Source organism: Lygodium microphyllum, chromosome 24, assembly GCF_053477565.2.
Source record: "Lygodium microphyllum isolate KBCC chromosome 24, Lygodium_microphyllum_v1.1.10, whole genome shotgun sequence".
Classification (NCBI taxonomy): Eukaryota; Viridiplantae; Streptophyta; class Polypodiopsida; order Schizaeales; family Lygodiaceae; genus Lygodium; species Lygodium microphyllum.
Genome location: NC_141158.1, coordinates 16,883,752 through 16,905,408, shown reverse-complemented (window position 1 = coordinate 16,905,408; position 21,657 = coordinate 16,883,752). Strand labels below are relative to the sequence as shown.

General features: G+C 49.4%; 1 protein-coding gene across 3 annotated transcripts in view; it reads left to right on the top strand.

The window, feature by feature from the left end:
* Nucleotides 1–21,657, top strand: part of LOC148014880 (uncharacterized) — a 284,657-nt gene that overhangs the window by 219,076 nt on the left and 43,924 nt on the right. For 2 of the 3 annotated variants that reach the window (XR_015688327.1, XM_087665263.1), the window contains exons 20-22: nucleotides 8,994–9,062; nucleotides 9,260–9,325; nucleotides 10,209–10,337. Coding sequence is in view for 2 of the 3 variants with exons in the window: in XM_087665263.1 (XP_087521389.1) it covers nucleotides 8,994–9,062; nucleotides 9,260–9,325; nucleotides 10,209–10,337 (264 nt within the window). In the remaining variant the exon portion in view is untranslated. The remainder of the gene's footprint in view (nucleotides 1–8,993; nucleotides 9,063–9,259; nucleotides 9,326–10,208; nucleotides 10,338–21,657) is intronic. The other variant, XM_087665264.1, reaches the window with a different exon arrangement.

The window sequence follows — 21,657 nt, the reverse complement described above, 5'->3', positions numbered from 1 at the left end:
GCCCAAGTCACTGATGGTCATGGATGATAGAGAGCGCCGTTCAACCCAACTTCCTTATTTGATTATTGTGGTCCCTATGGATGACCACAATGCAATGTTGAAGGAGCTAGGATGCAATGTTGATTAGAGAGGGCATGTGGATTTTTCTTCTTCTACTTGTTGGAGGAGAGAGTCACTTGTGAAGCCTTTATTTTGGTGGAAAAACTTTGGATATACATTGGAGACCCGTCAATCCTTAGCCATGAGGGTCCTTGCCTAGGATTTCTCTTTGGGTGCATGTGAGAGAAACTAGAGTGCCTATTCTCTCATTTACACGAAGATTCACAATTGGCTTAGCACAAGACAGAGGGCTATGAGGAGCATGAGTAGTCCAAAGCAGGTAAACACTTAACCATAAAATTTAAAAACTTTGAAGTTTATACTTTATGATTTAGACTTTAGCATTTACAATCTTATATGCATTGTATATGTGAATTTTGATACATTCAAGTTGACGGGCGACACTCTTCCGAGTGTACATCAGGAGATGAACGAGGAGGAGGAGATGATTTTCGTAGAGCTCTATAGAGAGTTTATAGCAATAGATACTCCTGATACTCTCAGTCAGCGTTTTGTGGGCGAGGAGTTCAACTAGGTGGTAGTAGGGGCATGGTCATTCGGCGCCCTCCAACATTGAGGAGGGGTGGTTGGAGTGGCTTGTAGACATATGTAAGACAGGGTTCTAGTAGCTCACATCCTATGCCTCATGATGACATCCCCCCCTTGCCTACACATTCGTCACCTAGGGAGCCATCATTTGATAATGAGTGTAACCTCATTAGTGAGGATGAGTATGAGAGTGTCTCATCATCCGATGTTGAGGAGTCATCTTTTTTTTTTTTTTGCAAGTAAAATGTGACTGATTATATTACTAAAAAAAAACCGATTACAACGGAGTGCTCATGCTCAATAGTCTAACTAGAGCTGATTCAAAGTCACAAATACATCATGAATACAAGTCTCTCAAGACGGTCTGGGGGGAATGGGGGCAAGAAGCCATGGAGGGGGGAGGGATGTATGGCCATCTGGGGCTGCCTGTCTACATCACTAAAAACAAGTCCTGTCCGCCCCAAGTACGCATGAAGTGACAACGGAGCTCTTGGCGAGCCCTGGACTCGCCCTGCACCTGCTCCCAACGGCTGCAGAGGGAGTGGATGATGGAGGTCCATAGCTCTGCTAATGGTCGCTTGTACTGAAAGTTTCTCTCCACCCAAAGCCTCCTAACACTGCGCCTTCCAGATATGCCATCCCGTAAGACTCCCTATGATCTCCCATACCTCAGGGCGGTCTGTTGTGGGCTCGAGTACCTGACAGATGGGTAGAGCCTCCTAACCGACCACTGCACATGACCCTACCTTGATGATGAATATCGTGTCCTGCATCCCGGCCTCATACAGAAGGTGACGGCCGTGGCTAACTGCCTGCCAGCAGAAAGCTCCCCATGAGATACATCCAAAAGTGGGTGCTATACAACGAAGAATGCGGCATGCTCCTCTCCACACGAGCAACGCCACCTCGTAGGACCAAAGGCAGTGCTTTGGGTTTCGAGGGGCTGCAGTGTGCAGCGCTTACAACCTCCCTTCTTCTGCATCTAGGCAAGACAACTTTCCACTGCCAAGCCTCCGGTCCCACCAGCCATAAGAAATACAATATCCTCCTCCGCCTCCAGCTCTCCCATTGGCAGAGCCAGAAGGTCCGTCGGAACGGCTCCGTGATGGTGTGCTCCGCCTAGTGCTTGCTATGTGACGGCGCCCAATCCATATCCCTCCTACATCAATACATGTCTGTCAATCCTAGCAAAGTACTCTAGGAACCGTGGTGGCTTCTTGGCAACTGTAGTGGCCGGCCATAGCCACTCTCCTGGATCCCACTCTAGCTCATCAAGTGGTATGCCCTCCCAGATCCAAAGGTGCCACTCCCTTAGCTCCTTCCAGAAAACATAGGGGTCCAGTCACCATGTCTTCCCTTGAAGGCTCACCACCAGAATCCTCCTCCACAATAGGGCAGCTGTCCCCCCATCATGTTGCCCTCTGTCAAGGGCTAGACGCCCCCCTTCCTGAACAGTGAAGAAAATCCCCTATGGGGCGCCGCCCACTCTGCCTGCCACCTGTAGGGGGATGCCTGCTGGTGAAAACCTAGCAGTCCAAACCTCCCCGGGCTCTATCGGCTCTCGTATCAGGGGAGCAAGCCACTCCACAAGTATTGTTGTGTCCATCTCCCCTCTCCTCAACCACACTTCTCTCTGGCAGCGTGATACTCGCTGCACCACATCCTCGTCCGCCATCTTGTACACCTCCCACCATGTATTGATGGTACGAGCCGGGTCGGCCTCCCAACCAACCCACTCGATGTGGGGGCGCTCGCCAATTTGTGCCCCATCTTGATCTTTGACCTAGGGGTTCCAAATCACCGGCTAACGGTCTATCTCCTCCTGGCATCCAGGGGGGCTTTGGATTAGGGCCTTACGTAAGCCCTGCCACAGGCGGAGTAAGCTACGTAGGAAATGTGATCTGGGGGGGGTGATCTAGGCTGATGTGAAGATCCATCTCACGGACGACCTCCACTCACCGCCTAGCCTCGGTCTACAATCCTGAAGATCCTCTTGCAATAAAACCTTCCAGGTCTGTCCGCCTGGTGAGGCCACGGACAACTAGCTTGCCCAAGAGGACCATACTCTGATACTTTGGGTCTATGATCCCAAGCCCTCCCTCTGACCGATGTCGTATAATGGTTGCCCATGTCACCTTGGCCCTGGAATCCCTAGAACCATCTGACCCGCACCAAAGGAAAATCCGCACTAGGCGAGGAAGGTGCACTACGCAAGAAGAGGAGAAGCACCAATATGAGGTGATATACCAAGCCCTCACTAGGAGGACCTAGTTAACCACCAAGGCTCAACCGGCTAGTAAGAGGCGAGCCGTGCTCCAGTAGGTCAGCTTCCTCCGAATAGAATCAAGGACACGAAGAAACTGCTGGGGGCGGGCATGATGTCGAGTCCCACTTGGAACCCTAGGTACCGGACGGTCTGCCCTTTGCTCACCCATCTAAATCCCAGGTGGACGCCCCACTCCGTACTAGAGTTCGGGTTTGTGAGGAAACCGACCGACTTTTTCCAGTTGATCTTCGCTCTTGCAGCAAGACAAAACACCTAGAGCTATCCTCACTCTCTCTAGCATTAGCTCATCGCCCTCTATGTAGAGTGTTGTGTCATCTGCATACTCTGAGTCTAACAACTCAGTCTCCTCTCTCATTGGAAGTTGAAGGCCGCGTAGTCTGCTCACACGTGACCTGAGGAAATGGGACATCGCCTTTGCAAAGAGTAGGAACAGGTACGGGACCAGGGGGGCAGCCCTACCGTACCGATCTCTCTGGCCGAAACTCCTCCCCACGCCTACAACCAATGAGAACCCTGCCAGTGGCCGATCTGTAAAGTGCGGAGACCCCGTGAATCCAAGCCTGAGGGAAACCCAACCTCACCATGGTGCCATCTAGGAAGTCCCAAACCCTGTCATAAGCTTTCTCAAAATCCAAGAGTAGTACGGCCAGTCTCTGCCCACTGTGCTGAGCCTCCTATCCTGGACAAAGCCTATCTGTGTGTCATGGATGATGTCTGGAAGCACGCGGCGTAGTCGCCTACCAATCATCTTTGCCAATGCCTTATAAGCCACTGACAAAACTGTGATCGATCTCCACTGGGAAAGCTCCAATCGAGCTTCCCCTTTGGGGAGACTAAAAAAGCGTGCCGAAAGACTCCCTCGCATCGTCCTAAACTGAAGATCTCCTGAAAAGCCATCAGTAGGGGGTCCTTCACCACTTCCCAGTAGGTAATGAGGAAGGCCTTAGAGAGGCCATCCTCTCCTGAGCATTTCTGCCCGTCCTGTGTATGGAAGGCCTTCTCTAGTTCCTTCTCTGTGAAGGGGGCTAGGAGGGAGCATCCCATCTCCTCTGAGATGAGGGACGGGATGTGATCCAAGACCTGCTGTCTACATCGTTGCCCTCTAGATGAGGCTCTCTCTTGCTAGAACAGGTGACTCTAGTAGTCGGTGGCAATCTCCATCACCTCGTCTGGGCTGCATATTTGCTCTCTTAAGGAGCGAGACTGATGCACTTGGAAAAACTCCCTGCATATCGTATTCCTTTCCGTGCCGCCGAGAAAGTTGCTGAGGTGGGGAAAGAGGACTCTGAGCGCTTGTCCTCTAGGCCAGCAATGGCTGCTCACACGCACACCTCCTGTGCGTGGAGGGTGGGATCCCCTGGTGCCTCTTGTAATAATCTCTGCGTTGCTACAAGGTCCCGCCGGAGTGCTCTCTCCTCCTCCCAGCTCTACTGCCTGGCCTGTATGGCTGCTTCTTGGCAGATTCTACTCGACTCGGCTAGGGCCTCTGCAACCTCTCTGCTATCCGGTTCCTCCGGCCCCTTCTCCTTGGTCCAAACCTGCTCTATCTCTCTCGTCACCTCCTATCTCCTATAGATCGAGTCAGGGATACGACAGGCTCGTGAGTGTAGGGCAGAGGGTGGGGGATCTAGTGTCATGAGAATCGGGCAATGATCGGGACAATGTGGTGCCTGTCAACTGCCCAATCTGGCCTCCCGGAGAGCCACCCCATTCTCCCATATAAAACCTAACCAACCGCTCCAGCAGGACTCCACTTAGCCACTTGTATCCCCAAGAAAAGTCTAGCGATCTCTCCCTCCTGTGGAAGGCAAGGTCTCTCCAGGCATTGCATGCTCCTACTGCCAATAGAAAGACCTCCCATGCCTACTGCTCCTCCCTAGCCATGCCGTGGTAGTTTCTGCCTCTGCCGTGCTGGTCCTCCAAAGCTTCTAGGTCCATCCACGATCTCCACCCAGAACTTGCTACATGCCCTAACCTCTGTAGGGGCATAGACATTGAGAACTCCAAGGCATGAGTTCTCAATATCCAATCTAATCCATAGAAGCGTCTCTCCCACTATCGTCCCATGGTCTCGTACATAGGCGGTGAGACTCGGGCCAATAGAGGTGCATATGCCTCCACTCTTGCCGTGGGCACCTATGGCGTGCTCCTAGTAGGTGTGCGAGTTGCCTGGGAGTACCTTCCCTACCCGCTGGACCTAGGTGGGAGTGAGCTTGTGCTCCTGTAGAAGTAAGATGTCAATCCCTCCGGAAAGGGCAAGCTGCAGCTCCTGCCAAACAATCAACTTCTTGAAACCCCATGCCCCACTGTAGTGGAGGCTATTCACATTCCAGGATGCAAGGTGTAAGCTCATGGGGAAACCTGCGACTGACTGAACGGACATCTGTTTGGTGTGGAGGCTACTGATGAGAAGGAGAAACTATGGGGCATACAAGTATGCTTTGCCGCAGGTCTTGATGGCGAACTCCAGTCTCCCATGGTGGCCCTCGGCTGAAGAACCAGAGGGGTGATAGATGCACCAAGTGATACTATCAATGCACCACTTGTGCTAGGGGCCACTCGATCACATCCCTTGGAGCTCTCCATTGTGGGGGGGACTCGAAAGATTATGCTCAAGTGTGGTATCTCGGCTTCAATCCACCAGTTAATGTCCATCATGCAACCAAGCCACTGCTGTGCAAACAGTACTATTCCTTCGTCTCCCATCCACTGGAAGATGTGGTCTGCTACCTAACTCTTCAACTCCTCCTCAACCAGTGTCATTGTCCAATCCCCTGAGTGAGAGGACCATGGGCCACAATGGAAGAACTCCTGTGGCAACAACTGTGCCTGTCTCGAGAAACTGTGATGGGCGGCAGGGGCAAATGAGCTGGTGGCTATGTGGGAGGGGGAACACTGCTGGTGCGAGGAGGATGTGGGCGTGTGTGGCTCATCTCCACTTGTAGGAGGAGGGGAGGTGTGCTTGGGGGAATCTCCTGAGAAGGGTGCGGATCAGGGGGGTGCTCGGCAAGGGAGGTGGTGGGGGGAAGAGGGGGGTCCGGGGATGGAGGGATGGTCCGAGGTATGTGTCCGGTGTGGGGGGGGGCTGGTGGCCCTCGAAGGGGGGGGCCTGTGGACCAGGGTCAGTGGGGGGGGAGGCATGGAAAACAGGGGGGAGGGGTGTGGGGGCTGTGGGATCTCAGGTGAGGTAGTCTGTGGTGCAGGTGATGGATGTGGGGGACTGTGGTCTTATCGGGTGGGGCAGGCAGGGGGGGCTGTGAAGTGCTCTGCCGAGGGGGCGTTGTACTCCCTCCTACTCCTTGCTGTCAAGGCTGGGTCTGAGAGGCTGTGTGCGGGGCCCCCTGCTGTCTCCCTCTCTGTCGTCTCTGGACCTGTATGAAGCCGTTACGTCTACCTATGGGCCTGTCGATGGAGCTACCTTGGCCCCAAAAACGCATACAATCTGCTGCCTGATGCCCAAAGTCGTGGTAGTGCAGGCATTGCCCTGGTTGCCTAGTCACAATGACCTACTACCTAAAGGAGTGACCTCCAGCCTCAATCTCCAGGAACTTTGGTATGCTTTTTATGTCTTTCACGGCCACTCATACCTTTGGGACACTTGCAGCTATCATTGCATCCGCGAAGGAAGCAGGAAGAATTGTGCCAAAGAGCCGACCAAAGTCCTCCACTAACTAGTTGTACTCTACTGCCAGTCCGGGGAAAAGTAGGGTGACTGGGTGTCTGAGAAAACTGTTGTGGAGTGCAAAAGACTCCACTGTGAAGCCGCTATACCAGGGAACCATGTAGATGACCCCCTTCGTGGAGGCATAGGGCGAGCTCTCCATTAACTCACGGGCTGCGTCCGCAGAGGTGAGTCGAACCATGAAGATCCCTTGGCTCATGAGGACTGCCTCCTTGATCTATGTTGTGCCAATGCGCAGCATGGAGTGGAGCCAATCCCGCAACTGGGCCCTCAATGGGGAGTGTCCAACGACTTGACCAAAGATTGTTGTTTCTTTCAGCTCCAACTTTGTAGCCTAGACGGCCAAGAGTTGTTCCTTTGAAAGGATGATGTGCAAGGTGTTTGACTGGGGGGCACTCATGGAATGCACCGGCGTTTGACCGGAGGTTTCCAACGCGCGTCCCTGCTGAGGATCTACCACTCACTATGCTGCGTTGTCGAAAGTGGGGGGGTGTTGCTGTAGGGGAAGGGAGCAACAGGAAGGGAAGAGGCTCGATGGCGAGGAGGGGGGAGGGGGGTGCTTGTTTACATGGTGGGGGGGAGTGTTGGACACCGCCGTAGTCTAGCTCATTTCTATTTGTCCATCCTGATGGTGTGTAGTTTAGTTAAGTGCCACTCAGTTTTCTTTTTTCATTTTTCAGCCTATGACAAGAAGGCAGGGAGATTAGGCCAACAGGCGGAAGAAGAGGGGCAGTTTTAGGGGGGCGGGAGAGCTGGCGAAAGGTGGGAAAGCAGGCGGGCATGGGAGATGTAGAGACAACGCTTGGGGGGGGGGGGGGGGGCACGCCAAGGAGCAGTGCTCCCCAGGGAGGGGAGTCGGTGGGGGGAGTAGAGGCGGAGTAGACAAAGTAGAGTCAGGGGAGGAGGCGGCGGGCAGTCAGTGCGGGGGAGAAAGCGGGCAGGGGGTAGACGGGGCAAAAGGCGGGGGAGTAGACGGACCAGAGGTGGGGGGGAAGGCAGCGGGCAGTCTGTACTGGGGAGAGAGCGGGGGAATAGATGGGGTAAAGGCGGGGGACCACGAGAAGTAGGCGGGGGGGAGGGGAGAGCAAGAACGATGGCGGGCGGATCAGCAGCAGCTTACGCGACCAAGGAGTCATCTTTAGACGCTCTTGATGAGCACTCAAATGGTTATGATAATGATGATGATGATAGTGATACCTCATCATAGATTCATAGGTCTCTCTCTTTCTTGTATCTACTATCATTCTATCCACATGCATGATGCCACTATGATGCATCATCCATGGACCATGTATGTAATAGACTGTAGTTGTATCGCATGTTGTGCGTAGCCCATGCGACTACAATGGCCAGCCTCATTTATTCATCTTATTTTGTAATGAAATGGCTATTTTCACTTTAAACATGTGTTCTATTATTTAATGATTTATGGTTTTTAGAAAAATCATGTTTTTTTTTTCGTACTAATAGCGTACCATACCTTATAAAATCATAAGGTACCATTTAGTACTGTATTTTATCGTACCATACCATATCGTACCTTTCGTACAACTATGTTGTAGACAATAGCAGGCACAAGAATCAACTGGCTAGTTGGTTTCCTTACAGATTACTCAGGCTTTAGATGGGTTACTAGAGGGCAGACAGTTGGGTACCTTAGTTTTAGGTGGGCGACTTCGTAGCTGCTCAGTAGTTCATAATGGTGGTCAACTCCATCAGCAGAAGCTGACATACTGGAGCATTGCCTGTCCTTTCCTAGTAGGTAGAGCCCTTGCTGCCAACCAGGTCTTGCTACCCACAGCTTGGGGAGTTCTATAGAACAATGTCTCAGTGTGAGAGTCACTCCACAATAAAATATAATCAGACACTTTATTTTACCAAAAAAAAAACTTTTAAAAAATCTCACTTGGCTGTGGAGCTTATGGGGCAAGTTATGGGTCTGATTGGGTCATCATCTAAATTCTTCCCGTTAGGTTTTCTTTGTGACCTAATGAAGCAAGTTTATATTTATCTGAGATGCTAAATAGAGGCTAGCTTAGGGTCCAAGTAATGACTCTGAGTATAAGATCTTCTCATTCATAGCTGTGATCTGGCTCCTGGATGCCAACTATCATATTATGTAGGACAGCAGAGAGGATGTTGGCTTCCTTGGGAGCATCAAAGTTGTTGTATGTTATCTTTATTTGGTCCCTTTCATGGAGGATGTAGATCTGCAGATGATTAAACCGTCAACTGTAATTATCTTTTGTTGGAGGGGGAAAAAGGCTGCTGCTTTCACAGAAAAAGATAACACATTTTTATGACATTCTCACTTGATTAGTAAAGCACTATCAATATAAATACTTGTACGATTAAACTGTTATGAGTTCATTTCAGGAGAAAGTTTTGGCTGGAGTGACAGCACATGGATACCTTTACTTCTGGAGAGTTCCAGAAGCTAAACCAGTAAGATATACATGCGCTAGTATCATGTTTCAACATGAATTTTGATGCATATTCTAGAAGTCAAATGGTTTTATTGTACAATCCAAGCAGCACTGAACGCTCTCTAACAGTCTATATGTCCAACATGAATATTGAAAATTATTTGATAACTAGCACTAACAATTTAGAGGCTCTTTAACACTGTTTTTGTGTCTCAGATTTATGAGGTCTCTCTTGGCCACTTATCACAGCCAGGTCCAATGTGTACTGGTTCACACAACCAGGTGTAAAAGATTTCCTATCTTCTGGTTCCTTTTGTATGATTTTTGGGAAAAGTTTATTTGTTCAAATATTCAACATTGTCAATGGAGGCCTTATCATAGCTAAATATAGAGAAAACAGATCATAGCTCCAGCGAGACTGTTAAGCTCTTTACTTTGTTGTTCTCTTCTGAGTGCTATAATTAGCCACGTTTTATTTTGCAATAAAATAGAGAAAATGGATCACAAAGAAAAAACACAGTTTTGGAACCACACGTGATAGTGTCCATGAAAATGATTCAAACAGGGAAAATGCCTGTTAGATACTTGCAACTACGGGCATAGGTGAGTAGATGGACAGCAAACCTAATATCTGAAACTTCTGATATAAAACTGCTTTTCCAAGATGCTAATCCTTGGGAGCAGCTTTTATTGACCTTGTATTGAAAGCAATCTTAATGTCTATATCAAAACCTTTATAAGATCTGAATTCATTTCCTACCCAGATTTTGTTTTAGGTCACTTGCTAATAAATGCATGGGTGAATGGATAGGCATTGAACCTAGCATCTGAAATTTTCAATGTAAGACTCTTTTTCCAAATCTCTTATTGACTTTGAGTGACCTTGCAAAGCTCTTGATGACTATGTCTATGTCAAAACCTTTATAGAAGCAGAAGTATTACCCTAGCCAACATTTATGTTAGGTTACTTATCTCATCATCTGGTCAATAATTTTCATGTTTCTGATTGATTGATTGTCACTCTAAGCTTGCAGGGGTTTTATTGTATAGTATCAATGTGCATAAAAGTACAAAAGTTTTTACAGATGTGTCTTACAGTATCTAGGATATTCTCAACTTAAAATGAAACAGAATGACAGGTCTTAAAAGCAAAATTTTCTGGCAGGTTCTCTTCACGTCTGATATTAAAGGCTATGTCAAGGCTTGGTCAATGAAAGAATTTGATTTCACAAAGGCAACTGTTGATTCCAAGCTAGCAGAGCTATTTTGCTTCCGTGCTCACCATGAAACAATTGTAAGCCACTGTTGTGACAGTGTATTTAAACATTGCGCAATAGCATCTTCCAAATAACAAAGGTTGTTGGATGTGTCTAGCCAACTTTATTTCTTGGAATGACATTTCTATCCCTTGAAATGGTATGTCATAGATGTCTCTGCAGTAAGTCCTACAATGGCTGATCTCTCTGTCCTTTTTTTCCCATGAAAAGAAAATTCTATTAATAACATCCCCGAGAAAACCCCCCAAGGCAAAGTACAGAGCACAAGGAACTCTGTCAAGAGTAGCTAAGTAAATCACAGATCAAAGAATGATAGAACTCACATGGCAAACCCGCCAACCCAGCCATGTTGTAGAAGAAGTCGGCTTGCCTCCCTAACACAGAACTATCGTCTGAGTCTAAGGGGTCAAGAGTCGATGTAGCAGTCATCTATCCATCAACAGACCAAAACCAGCCATGCCACCAAAGAACTAGGTGACTCTTCTACATCGTTCACCATTCTCAATCAATTTTTACTTGGCCACTATCATGGGGACGTGAAATTTTAAGAAGCTTTAACCTTGCCGATAACATTTGACCAAGTTATTAATTGAATGTGCAAGGTTGTTCAAATGTGATGCACATGGTGGTTATTTCATGTTAATAGGCCAAGGATCGCGAGGATGCAGTTGGTGTCAAAGGCAAAAGTTGTAATAAGTTATACGTGACAAGTACTAGGTGGGTACTCGGAGTTAGATTTGGACCTAGACCAATTTATTGGCCACTAATGTCAATGGCATTAGCGACTAGGCATTAACTAATTAATTAATATTGGTCTAAGGGCGAATAATTGTTCAAGGATACTTTGAAGATAAATTGACCTAGCCAATCTAATTATTGGCTGGTGAAATAACTTTTTCAACACTAGAATAATTATTAAATTAATTTTCACAATTAATATTCTGAAAACTGATTTAATAAGCCGAAAATGTTGGAAAATGGGATTAGGAGGCTGCCACTTGGCAAAACTTGCCCATGCAAGTGGAAAAAGAAAATTTAGGGGTTGGTGGAAGTTTATTCCAGCCATTGTGTGAGAGAAGGAGGCTGTTAGAGAGCAAGGGGATAGCTTGATGTGATTTGCAACCACTAGGAAACCTACAACATGTGGCAGCAGTTTGCAGCCCTCTAGGAGTAGGTAACAACAGCCCAAGACCCTTTTGTTGTGGATGACAACATACAGCAAGGGGCAACAGTCTTTTTGGTGGTCCTAAGCTATAGATGACAATTTCCATGGTTGTTTCGGCAAGGCAGTAGTAGCTTTTCAGTGTTTCTCGTAATGAAACTTTACAATTTCTCTCTCTACAGTATTCTCTCTCATTCCCTAGCCATCTCTCAAGTTATCTTAACATTTTCGAGCATCCTAAGCCATCAAAGGAAGAGATTTCAGTCAACCTCTGTTGTAAACCTTAATTTACAGCAAAAATTAGGGTTTTGATAGTTGATTCGGATGTGTGCTTGGAATTGAGGATCTAGGACTTGAATTCTAGCAGTTTTGAAATCGAGCAATTTCAGGGAGATTCAAGAGGCCAGACAGCCAATATCAGATTTTGGGCTGAATTTTTCTTTCAAGAAGCAGAGTGAAGGCCAATTCCCAAGCAAACCAAGGGGCAAATTGGTTTGGAGTCTTGTTGGTTAATTTTGACAGCAAGACGTACTTGGATTAGTGGAGGAGATCAGAGAATCTCAGTTGTACTCCTTCCATTTGCGATATAAGATAAAGAAATACTACAAGGGGTACCAATTTTGGGGCCAACAAGGTGTCCTGTCAAAAATGGAGATGGTGGCTCAGCACATAGTGAACAATAGAGAGAGTGAGAGTGAAGACATAGTATGACGCACGATACGATTCCCAAGTGTGTAAGTGAAAGTACCAAGTACAACCCTTAGACCTTAGGGTTGTTACCAAAGGCGCTCATTATTCGTAGGCTTTTGTGAGCTCCTACCGTCGCACTATACTGCTCCCCCGTCCCAGCCATTAAACTAGCGTGCCCCGTTTATTGTCCTGTGGCGTACTACTTCCCCGCCTAGTTTTCCCCTCCCTCGTGGTGCACCTGCCCCTTCTGGAGCACTACTCCTGAGCGCCCCCTCCCCCTGCCCTGCGATGTCCTGCCTCATCCACCTCCGCCTGCTGTTCCCTCCGCTAGTTTCCCCCACCTGATCCCCCCACCCTGACACCGCGCCGCTGCCTGGTGCTAGCTCTTCCCTCCGCCCTGATCCCCCACCTCCTTTGCCTGATCTCGCCTTCTGCCCTATGGTCCTCGCCCCGTCTGACAGACCACCACCTGTGCTGTGCCCATGGCGACCCGGCCTTCAGTGGTGTCTAACATCTCCCCCACGGTCAGAAAACTGCATTTTTCCCCTTTCTCACAATCCCTCCCCCCTTCTCCCCTCCAGTTGCTCCCTCCCTCTGCAGGAACTTCCCCCCTCCCCCCCCCCAATAGCACAGCAACATGATTTTGGTAGGTTCTCAACAAGGACGCGCAATGGAAACCTGTGGTCAGATGCTAGTGCATTTTGCGAGTGTCCCCCAATCAAACACCTTGCGCATCGTCCTCTCTGAGTGAGGAACAACTCTTAGTTGTCCGTGCCATAGAGCTGGAGCTAAAAGAAATAACTATCTTTGGTCAGGTCGTAGGACACTCCCCATCCAGATCCTAGCATCAGGATTGGCTTCACTCCACGCTCCGCATTGGCACAACGCAGATTAAAGAGGAAGTTCTCATGGGTCAATGGATCTTCATGGTTCGACTCACCTCTATAGACGCAGCCCGTGAGCTAGTGGATGGCTCACCCTATGCTTCCACGAAGGGGGTCATCTACATGGTTTCCTGGTATAGTGGCTTCACAGTGGAGGCATTCACACTCCATAACAGATTTCTTAGACATCCGGTCACCTTACTCTTTCCCGGATTGACGGTAGAGTATCGCCAATTATTGGAGGACTTTGGACGGCTTTTTGACATAGTCCTCGCCTGCTTCGCAGACGCAGTGACAGCCACAAGAGTCCCAAAGGTACGGGTGGTAGTAAAAGATACAAAGAATATACCAAAGTTTTTGGAGATTGAGGTAGGCGAACACTCTTTCACGCAACAGGTTATTGTGATTGGACAGCCAGGGCACTGCCTGCGTTGCCATGACTTTGGGCATCAAGCAACAGATTGCACATGCTTCAGAGCCAAGGCGGCTCCGTAGACAGGCCCGCAGATTGACACTAATGGTTTTACACAAGTCCAAAGAGGACAGAGAGGGAGATTGCAGTAAGGGCCGTAGTGAGCCCCTCAGATATAGCCACAGCAGTAGGGAGCAAAAGGGCGAGCATCGGCCCCCCTGTAGAGCACACATGGAGAGGAGGGGGGGATATGGGGGCTGTGGGCGAGCAGTAGGGGGCTGTGGGCCCCCCTGTAGACCACAAGCCTCCACATCCACCATCCATGGAGGCGTCAAAGGCTACCTCATCGGAGTGCCCACAGCCCCCATATCCCCCCCTCCTCTCCATGATCCCTCCTCCCCTCCCCCCCCCCCTCCGCCCCCCTCCCCCCCCCCAAAACCCTAGCCCATAGCCCCCCCCTTCCAGAGCCAGCGGACCTCCCCAACACCCGCCTCGTGCCTCCAACCACCCAACCATCCCTCAATCTTCCTTCTCTCCACCATCTCCCCCACCGATCAACCCCCCTAATCCCCACCCAGTACATGTGACCCCCCCCCCCCCCCCCCCCCCCACCCATTTCCCCCCTTCCCATAGGAGGCGAGGAGCCCCATACACCGACATCCTCCACTCACAAGCAGCCTAACCTCCCCCGCCTCCCCACATAGCCACCAACTCATCTGTCCCTACCACCCATCACACTTTCCGGAGACAGGTGTAGCTGATACCATAGGAGTTCTTTTGTAGTGATTCGTGGTTCTACCTGAGAGTTGCGGAGCGGGGAGAGTTCTCACTACCTCTGGAGGTGGGGATCTTCGTGGTACACAAGTCAAGGAGCGGCAAGGTCCATCTACTAGCACCACTGGATGGACCAAACTATGCTTTCTTCCTTTAGACCTCTCACAATAGGAGAATGGACGATGACACAAATAGAGGAGGTGAAGAGTGAGGTGGATGACCACATCTCCCAGTGAATGGGAGAAGGAGGACTAGCACACTTTTCCCAGTAGTGGCCAGGTTGCATGATGGACATTAACTAGTGGGCTGGTGTGGAGGTCCCACATCTGAGCATTATCTTTTGAGCCTCTCCACAATGCAGAGCACTGATGGATGTGATCGAGTGGCCTTGGCACAAGTGGCTCGTTTCTCCCAATGTATAGAGTCACGTCTCTCAGCCTAGCTAATAGATGCCCTGGCGGTACCACCAGGAGCATCTATCACCCCCATGGTCCGCCCGAGGGCCACCATGGGGAAATGGAGTTCACGGTCCAGGCCTACAACAAAGCGTATCCACATGCCCCATAGCTCTTCTTCTTCATCAGTAGCTTTCACACCGGTTCCGTCAGTCACAAGTTTCCCAGTGAGTTTACATCTTGCATCCTGGAATGTGAATAGCCTCCACTATAGTGGGGCACATGGTTCCAGAAAGTTGATTATTCAGAAGGAGTTGCAACCTGCCCTCGCCAGACATATCGACATCTTACTTCTATAGGAGCACAAGCACATCCCCACCCAGGCCCATCGGGCAGGAAAGGTACTCCCAGGCAATTCACACACTTACTGGGAGCACGCCATTCGTGCCCATGGCAAGAGTGGAGGCATATGCACCTCTATTGACCCGAGCCTCACCATCTATGTACATGAGCATAGTATGATTGTGGTAGGGAGGGTTCTATGGATCAGATTGGATATTGGGGACTCATGTCTTGGAGTCCTCAATGTCTATGCCCCTAGTGAGGTTAGGGCACCCAACAAGTTCTAGGTCAAGATCGCAGCCAAACTCCCAAAGGTGGACTCCTGGATTGTTGGAGGAGACTTCAACAACCTAGAGGCCTTAGAGGACTAGTAAGGCAGAGGCAAAAACTACCAGGGTATGGCTGGGAAGAAGTAGGAGGCATGGGAGGTCTTCCTCCTTGCAGTAGGAGCACGTGATGCTTGGAGAGACCGAGCTTTCCATAGGAGGGACAGATCGCTCAACTTCTCTTGGGATACAGGCAGCTGGGCGAGAGCAGTTGGATAGGTTTTATATGGGAGAGTAGGGATGCTCTCATGGAGGCCAGGTAGGGCAGTTGATTGGCACTACTTTGTCTGATCACTGCCTGGTGCTCCTGATCCCCAGCCTCTACCCTAGTCACACGATCCTGTCGGATCCCTGACTCGATCTACAGGAGGGAGGAGGTGAAGAGACAAATCGAGCAGCTCTGGACTAGGGAGTGGGACACGAAGGACCAGATCACAGAGGAGGTTGCAAAGGTCCTAGCCAAGTCAAGTACTATCTGCCAGGAGGTAGTCCTAGAGTTGGGAGGAGGAGAGAGCACTCCAGAGAAACCTAGCAGCCATGCAGAGATTACTCTAGGAGGCACCAGGGGATCCCACTCTCCACACACAAGAGGTGCGCGCATGGAGAGCCCTCACCGGCCTCGAGGATAGGCGCTCGTAGTTTTCCTTCCACACCTTAGCAGCCTTTTGGGTGTAGAAGGGGGACACGATGTGCAAGGAGTTTTTCCAGGTGCATCAACCATGCACCGTAGGAGAGGAAATACACAGCCTCCAAGATCAGTATGGGAGGATTCACTCTAGCCCAAATGAGGTGATGGAGATTGCCACTGACTATTACAGACAACTTTTCTAACAAGAGACAGCCTCAACTAGAGGTCAGTGCTGTAGACAGTAGGTCTAGGATAACATCCCATCCCAAGGGAGCCTCCCTCCTAGACTCCTTCAGAGAGAAGGAACTAGAGGAGGCTTTCCATCCATAGGACGGGCAAAAATGGCCGGGAGAGGATGGTCTTTCTAAGGCCTTCTTCACTACCTACTAGGAGGTGGTGAAGGGCCCCCTATTGCTAGCCTTTCAGGAGATTTTCAGCTCAGGATGGATGCCAGGGAGTCTATCAGCAAGTCTTATCAATCTCCTTCCCAAAGGGGGAGACCGGTTGGAGCTATTCTAGTGGAGACAAATCACCTTGTTGTCAATGGCCTATAAGGCATTTTCCACCGTCTGGCACCCAGCCTTGGATGTATCTCATGGGGAGCTTTCTACTATGGTAGGCAGTTAGCTAGGGCCGTCAACTTTTGTATGAGACCGAGATGCAAGACATGATCTTCATCATTGAGGCTAGGTCGTGCATAGTGGTCGCCTTGGAGGCTCTACCCAGCCGCCAAGTACTGGAGCCCACAGCAGACCGCTCTGAGGTATGGGAGATTGTAGGGAGTCTCATTGGATGGCACATTGTAGGGAGTCTCACCAGGGGGTTTTTGGCGGGGAGAGCCTTTCAGTACAGGCAACTTTGGTAGAAATCTTGACCTCCATCATCTACTCCCTCCGCGGCCGATCGGACCAGGTGCAATGCGAACCTTGAGCTCGTCAAGACCTCTGTTTTCACTTCTTGTGCACCTGGGGTGGCGAGGACCTGTTCTTCATGATGCAGGCAAGCAGCCCCAGATGGCGATACACCCCCCCTCCATGGCTTCTTGCTCCCATCCCCCCCAGACCGCCTTGAGAGGCTTGTATATGTGATGTATTTATGACATTGCACCAGCTCCAGCTAGTCTGTCGAGCATGAGCACTTTGTTGTAATCTATTTTTTTTAGAAATATAATCAGCCACATTTTACTTGCAAAAAAAAAAGCCTTAGGGTGATTAAGGTGCGCTTATACGTGAAAGGTGTAAAGCATAGTAAGTGAACTAACTGTGTAACATAAACACATAAAATAGAAAATAATGTAATTGGGGGAAAAAGCCTCTCATAAGGAGAGTAAAAAGCTGTCAAGTGTCCTAGTGCAGATCACCGATAATCCTTTGTGACCTTTGACATGAGCCCAACAAAATCCCTTGGAGTGAAAAGTGATCAGCATACAAGGATCATCCACCAAAGGAGATCAAATTTAAAGCATTGGGGAATGCTTTAAATTTGTCATGAGGAAGAGCTTTGGTGAAGAAGTCTGCCACATTTTTGGTGGTAGGACAATAGACAAGGCTAATATCTCCTGCATGTAGCCTCTCTCTGATAAAGTGATATTGGATCTCTATGTGTTTTGTGCGTGTATGAAACATTGGGTTCCGTTCCATTGTAATTGCATTCTGACTGTTAGTAAACAAAGGAGTAGGCTCTATGTGACACATACATCAAGATCAGCCAACAAACATCTTAGCCATACATATTCAATTGTAGTAGTGAAAGCTGTCTTGTATTTAGCATCACAAGATGATGTGGCAATAGTGGATTGTTTCTTGCTAAGCCAAGAGATGCAAGATGAGCCAAGAAAGAAACAGTTTCCACTTGTAGAGTGTCATGAATCAAAATTACTATCCCAATGTGAATCACTATAAGCATGTAATTGTAGTGGTTCACCCTTGGCATAAAGTAGTCCAAGAGTCTTGGTACCTTGTAAGTAACGAAAAACACACTTCATAGCTTACCGATGTGACATGCATGGACTGTGCATATCTGCTTAGGGCTGAAACTACAAAATGAATATCTGGCCTTGTGTTAAATAAATAAATGAGACATCCAATTGCTGAAGCATATATGTATGAATATTAAACAGATCATTGTCATCATGCGAGGACAACTTGAGTCCAGTCTCCATTTGTGTGCTAACTGGCTTGCAATGCATGGGGAGTGCATATGGAGAGTTTGTAGAGAGACCATGCACCACTAGATTGGGGAGGAGGATCTAGATGAGCAGGATTAGAGTGATGCTAGTGGCATCTTAGCACTAGAGCATGTCCAAAACAAGTTTAAAAAAGAAATGCTAGACATCACACGCATATCAGAGTCTTTTCTTATTGACTTTCTGAGGAGGTTGGAGGACAGGTTTAGACGTAGAAAGATTTCACTCTTTCTATGGTTAATAGCACACAAGAGTTTAGAAATTGGTACATAGCTTGGTTACGGCTAAGATCCTGCTCCCTATGTTAGCTGCGGGGAACTAAACGAGAGACAGAGACTATGCATTTGGAATTGCCATTGGTCTTAGGAGATATGGAGGAGAGGCCTTAGGATGGTTTTTCATGGCACTACAAAGTCTATAACTGTGACATGGAAAACAGTTTCTTAGTTCACAAATAGAAGCCCAGTCCATGTATATGAGGATTTTTAGGGATGTCATGCATTTTTTTTTGCAAGTAAAATGTGGCTGATTATATTACTCAAGAAAACTGATTACAATGGAGTGCTCATGCTCAACAGACTAGCTGGAGCTAATGCAAAGTCACAAATACATCATGTATACAAGCCTCTCAAGGCAGTCTAGTAGGATGGGGAAAAGAAGTCATGGACGGGGGGTGTATCACCATTTGGGGTTGCCTGCTTGCATCGTGAAGAATAGGTCCTAGTCACCCCAGGTGCGCAGGAAGTGAAAACGGAGCTCCTGACGAGCTCAAGACTCGCCCTACACCTGGTCCCACTGGTTGCAGAGGGAGTGGATGATGGAAGTCCAGAACTCTGTCAAAGTCGCCCTGTACTAAAAGGCTCTCCTTGCCAAAAACCTCTTGACAGCATGCCTTCCAAATGTGCCATCCAGTAAGACTCCCTACAATCTCTCCAACCTCAGAGCGGTTTGCTGTGGGCTCCAGTACACCTGGCGGTTGGGTGTAAGCCTCCAAACCGACCACTGCACAAAACCCAGCCTCAATGATGAAGATCGTGTCCTGCATCCTGGCCTCTTACAGAAGGTGACGGCCTTGGTTGACTGTCTACCAGCAGAAAGCTCCCCACAAGATACCTCGCAGGTTGGGTGCTAGATGGAGGAGAATGCGGCATGCTCCTCTCCACATAAGCTAGCCGCCTCACACGACCAAAGGGAGTGCTTTAGAGTTTCTAGAAGCTACTGTGGGCAGTGTTTACACTCCCCATTCTGCTACATCTGGGCTAGCCAACTCCCCACTGCCAAATCTTGATGTGCCAAAAGCCATAGGAAGAAGATACCCTTCTCGGCCTCCAGCTGTCCCACAGGCGGCACCAGAAAGTCCGACGGAAAGCATCTGTGATGTTGTGCTCTGCCCAGTATCTGCTACACAAAGGCGCCCAGTCCATGTCTTCCTGCATCAGTACATGTCTGTCAATCCTAGCTGTGTACTCCAAGAACCTCAGTGGCTTCTTGGCGACCACAGTGGCTGGCATAGCCACTCTCCAGGGTCCCACTCCAGCTCATCAAGTGGCCCGCTCTCCCATATCCAAAGGCGCCACTCCCAGAACTCCTCCCAGAACACAAAGGGTCCAGACGCCAGGTCTTCCCCCCTAAAGACCAACCACACAAATCCTCCTCCAAGGAAGCACAATGATCTCCTCATCTTGCTGCCCTCTGTCAAGGACCAAACGCCCCCCCTCCTGCATGATGAAGAATGTCTCGTAGAGGGCGCTGCCCACTCTACCTGTCACCTGTAGTAGGGGGATACCTACCGGTGAAATTCTAGCGGCCCGTACCTCGCCAGGCTCTACCAGCACTCGTATCGGGCAGTCAAGCCACTCCTGAGGTATCACTATGTCAATCTCCCTTTTTCTCAACTCAGCTCCTCTTTGACAACCTGATGCCTGCTGCGACACCTCCTGGTCCACCATCGTGTACACCTCGCACCATGTCCTGATGGTACGAGTAGGGCCGGCCTCCCAACCAGCCCATTGAATGTGGGGGCGCTCGCCAATCTGTATCCCATCTCGATCTCTGACCTGGGGGTTCTAGACCATCGGCTGGTGATCTATCTCCTCTTGGCATCCTGGGGGGCCCTCAATGAGGGCCTTACAGAGGCCTTGCCACACATGAAGTAAGCTGCGGAGGAAGGAGGATCTGGGGGGCCTTATATGGGCCATCGTGAAGATCCATCTCAAGGATGGCCTCCAATCACCACTAAGCCTCGGTCTCACTCCTAGAGACCCTCCTATAGTAGGACCTTTTAGGTCTGCCCTCTTGGTGTGAGCCCGTGGACTACTAGCTTGCACAAAAAGGCCAGGCTTTGATACTCTGTGTCCAAGATCTCAAGCCCTCCCTCCGAGCAATGCCGGATGATGGTCACAAGCTGAACTACACAAGACGAGGAAAAGCACCAACACGAGGCAATGTACCGAGCCGTCGCTAGGAGGACCTGGTTGAGCACCGGGGCTCGGACCGCTAAGCGAAGGCAGGTAGTACTCCCGTAGGTTAGCTTTCGCCTGATAGAGTTGAGAATTGGAAGAAATTGCTAGGCAGGAGTGATGTGGAGTCCCACTTGAAACTCTAGGTATTGGACGGTCTACCCTCTGCACACCCATCTGAATCTCAAGTGAACACCCCACTCGGTGCTAGAGTCGAGGTCCATAACGAAACTAACTTTTTCTAGTTGTTTTTCGCTCCCGCTATAGTGCAAAACACCTCCAGAGCTAGTCTCACTCTCTCCAGCATCAGCTCATTATCCTCTATATAAAGTGCGGTATCATCTCAATACTTTGAATCTAACAGCTCCGTCTCCTCCCTTACCGGAAGTCGAAGGCCACGTAGCCTACTCACACAAGACCTGAGGAAGTAAGACATCGTCTCTACAAAGATTAGGAACAGATCGGGGCCAAAGGACAGCTCTGCCGGACCCATCTCTTGAGCTGAAACTCTTCCCCCCTCCTCCCACCTATGAGAACCCTGTTGATAGCCGATCTGTAAAGTGCAAAGACCCTATGGATCCATGCCTGGGGGAAGCCCAACCTCACCATGGTGCCCTCTAGGAAGTCCCAATCAACCCTATCATAGGCTTTCTCGAAGTTCAGCAGAAGTACTCACCTCTGTGCTAGGCCCACTCAGTCGCCTCAAAGAAGGTGAAGACATTGTCTAGGATGCTCCTATCCTAGACAAAACATGTTTGTGTGTCATGAATGATGTCAGCACGGGGCGGTGGAGTTGCCTACCGATCATCTTGGCTAGTGCCTTATAGGCCATGGACAATAGGGCGATCAATCTCCATTGGGATAGCTCGAACTGGTCTCCCCCTTTGGGGAGGAGACTAATAAGACCTACTGATTCACTCCTTGGCATCCGTCCTGAGCTGAAGATCTCTTGAAATGCTAGCACTAGGGGATCCTTCACCACCTCCCAGTAGGTAGTGAAGAAGGCCTTAGAAAGACCATCCTCTCTCGGGCATTTCTTCCCATCCTATGGATGGAAAACCTGCTCTAATTCCTTCTTTG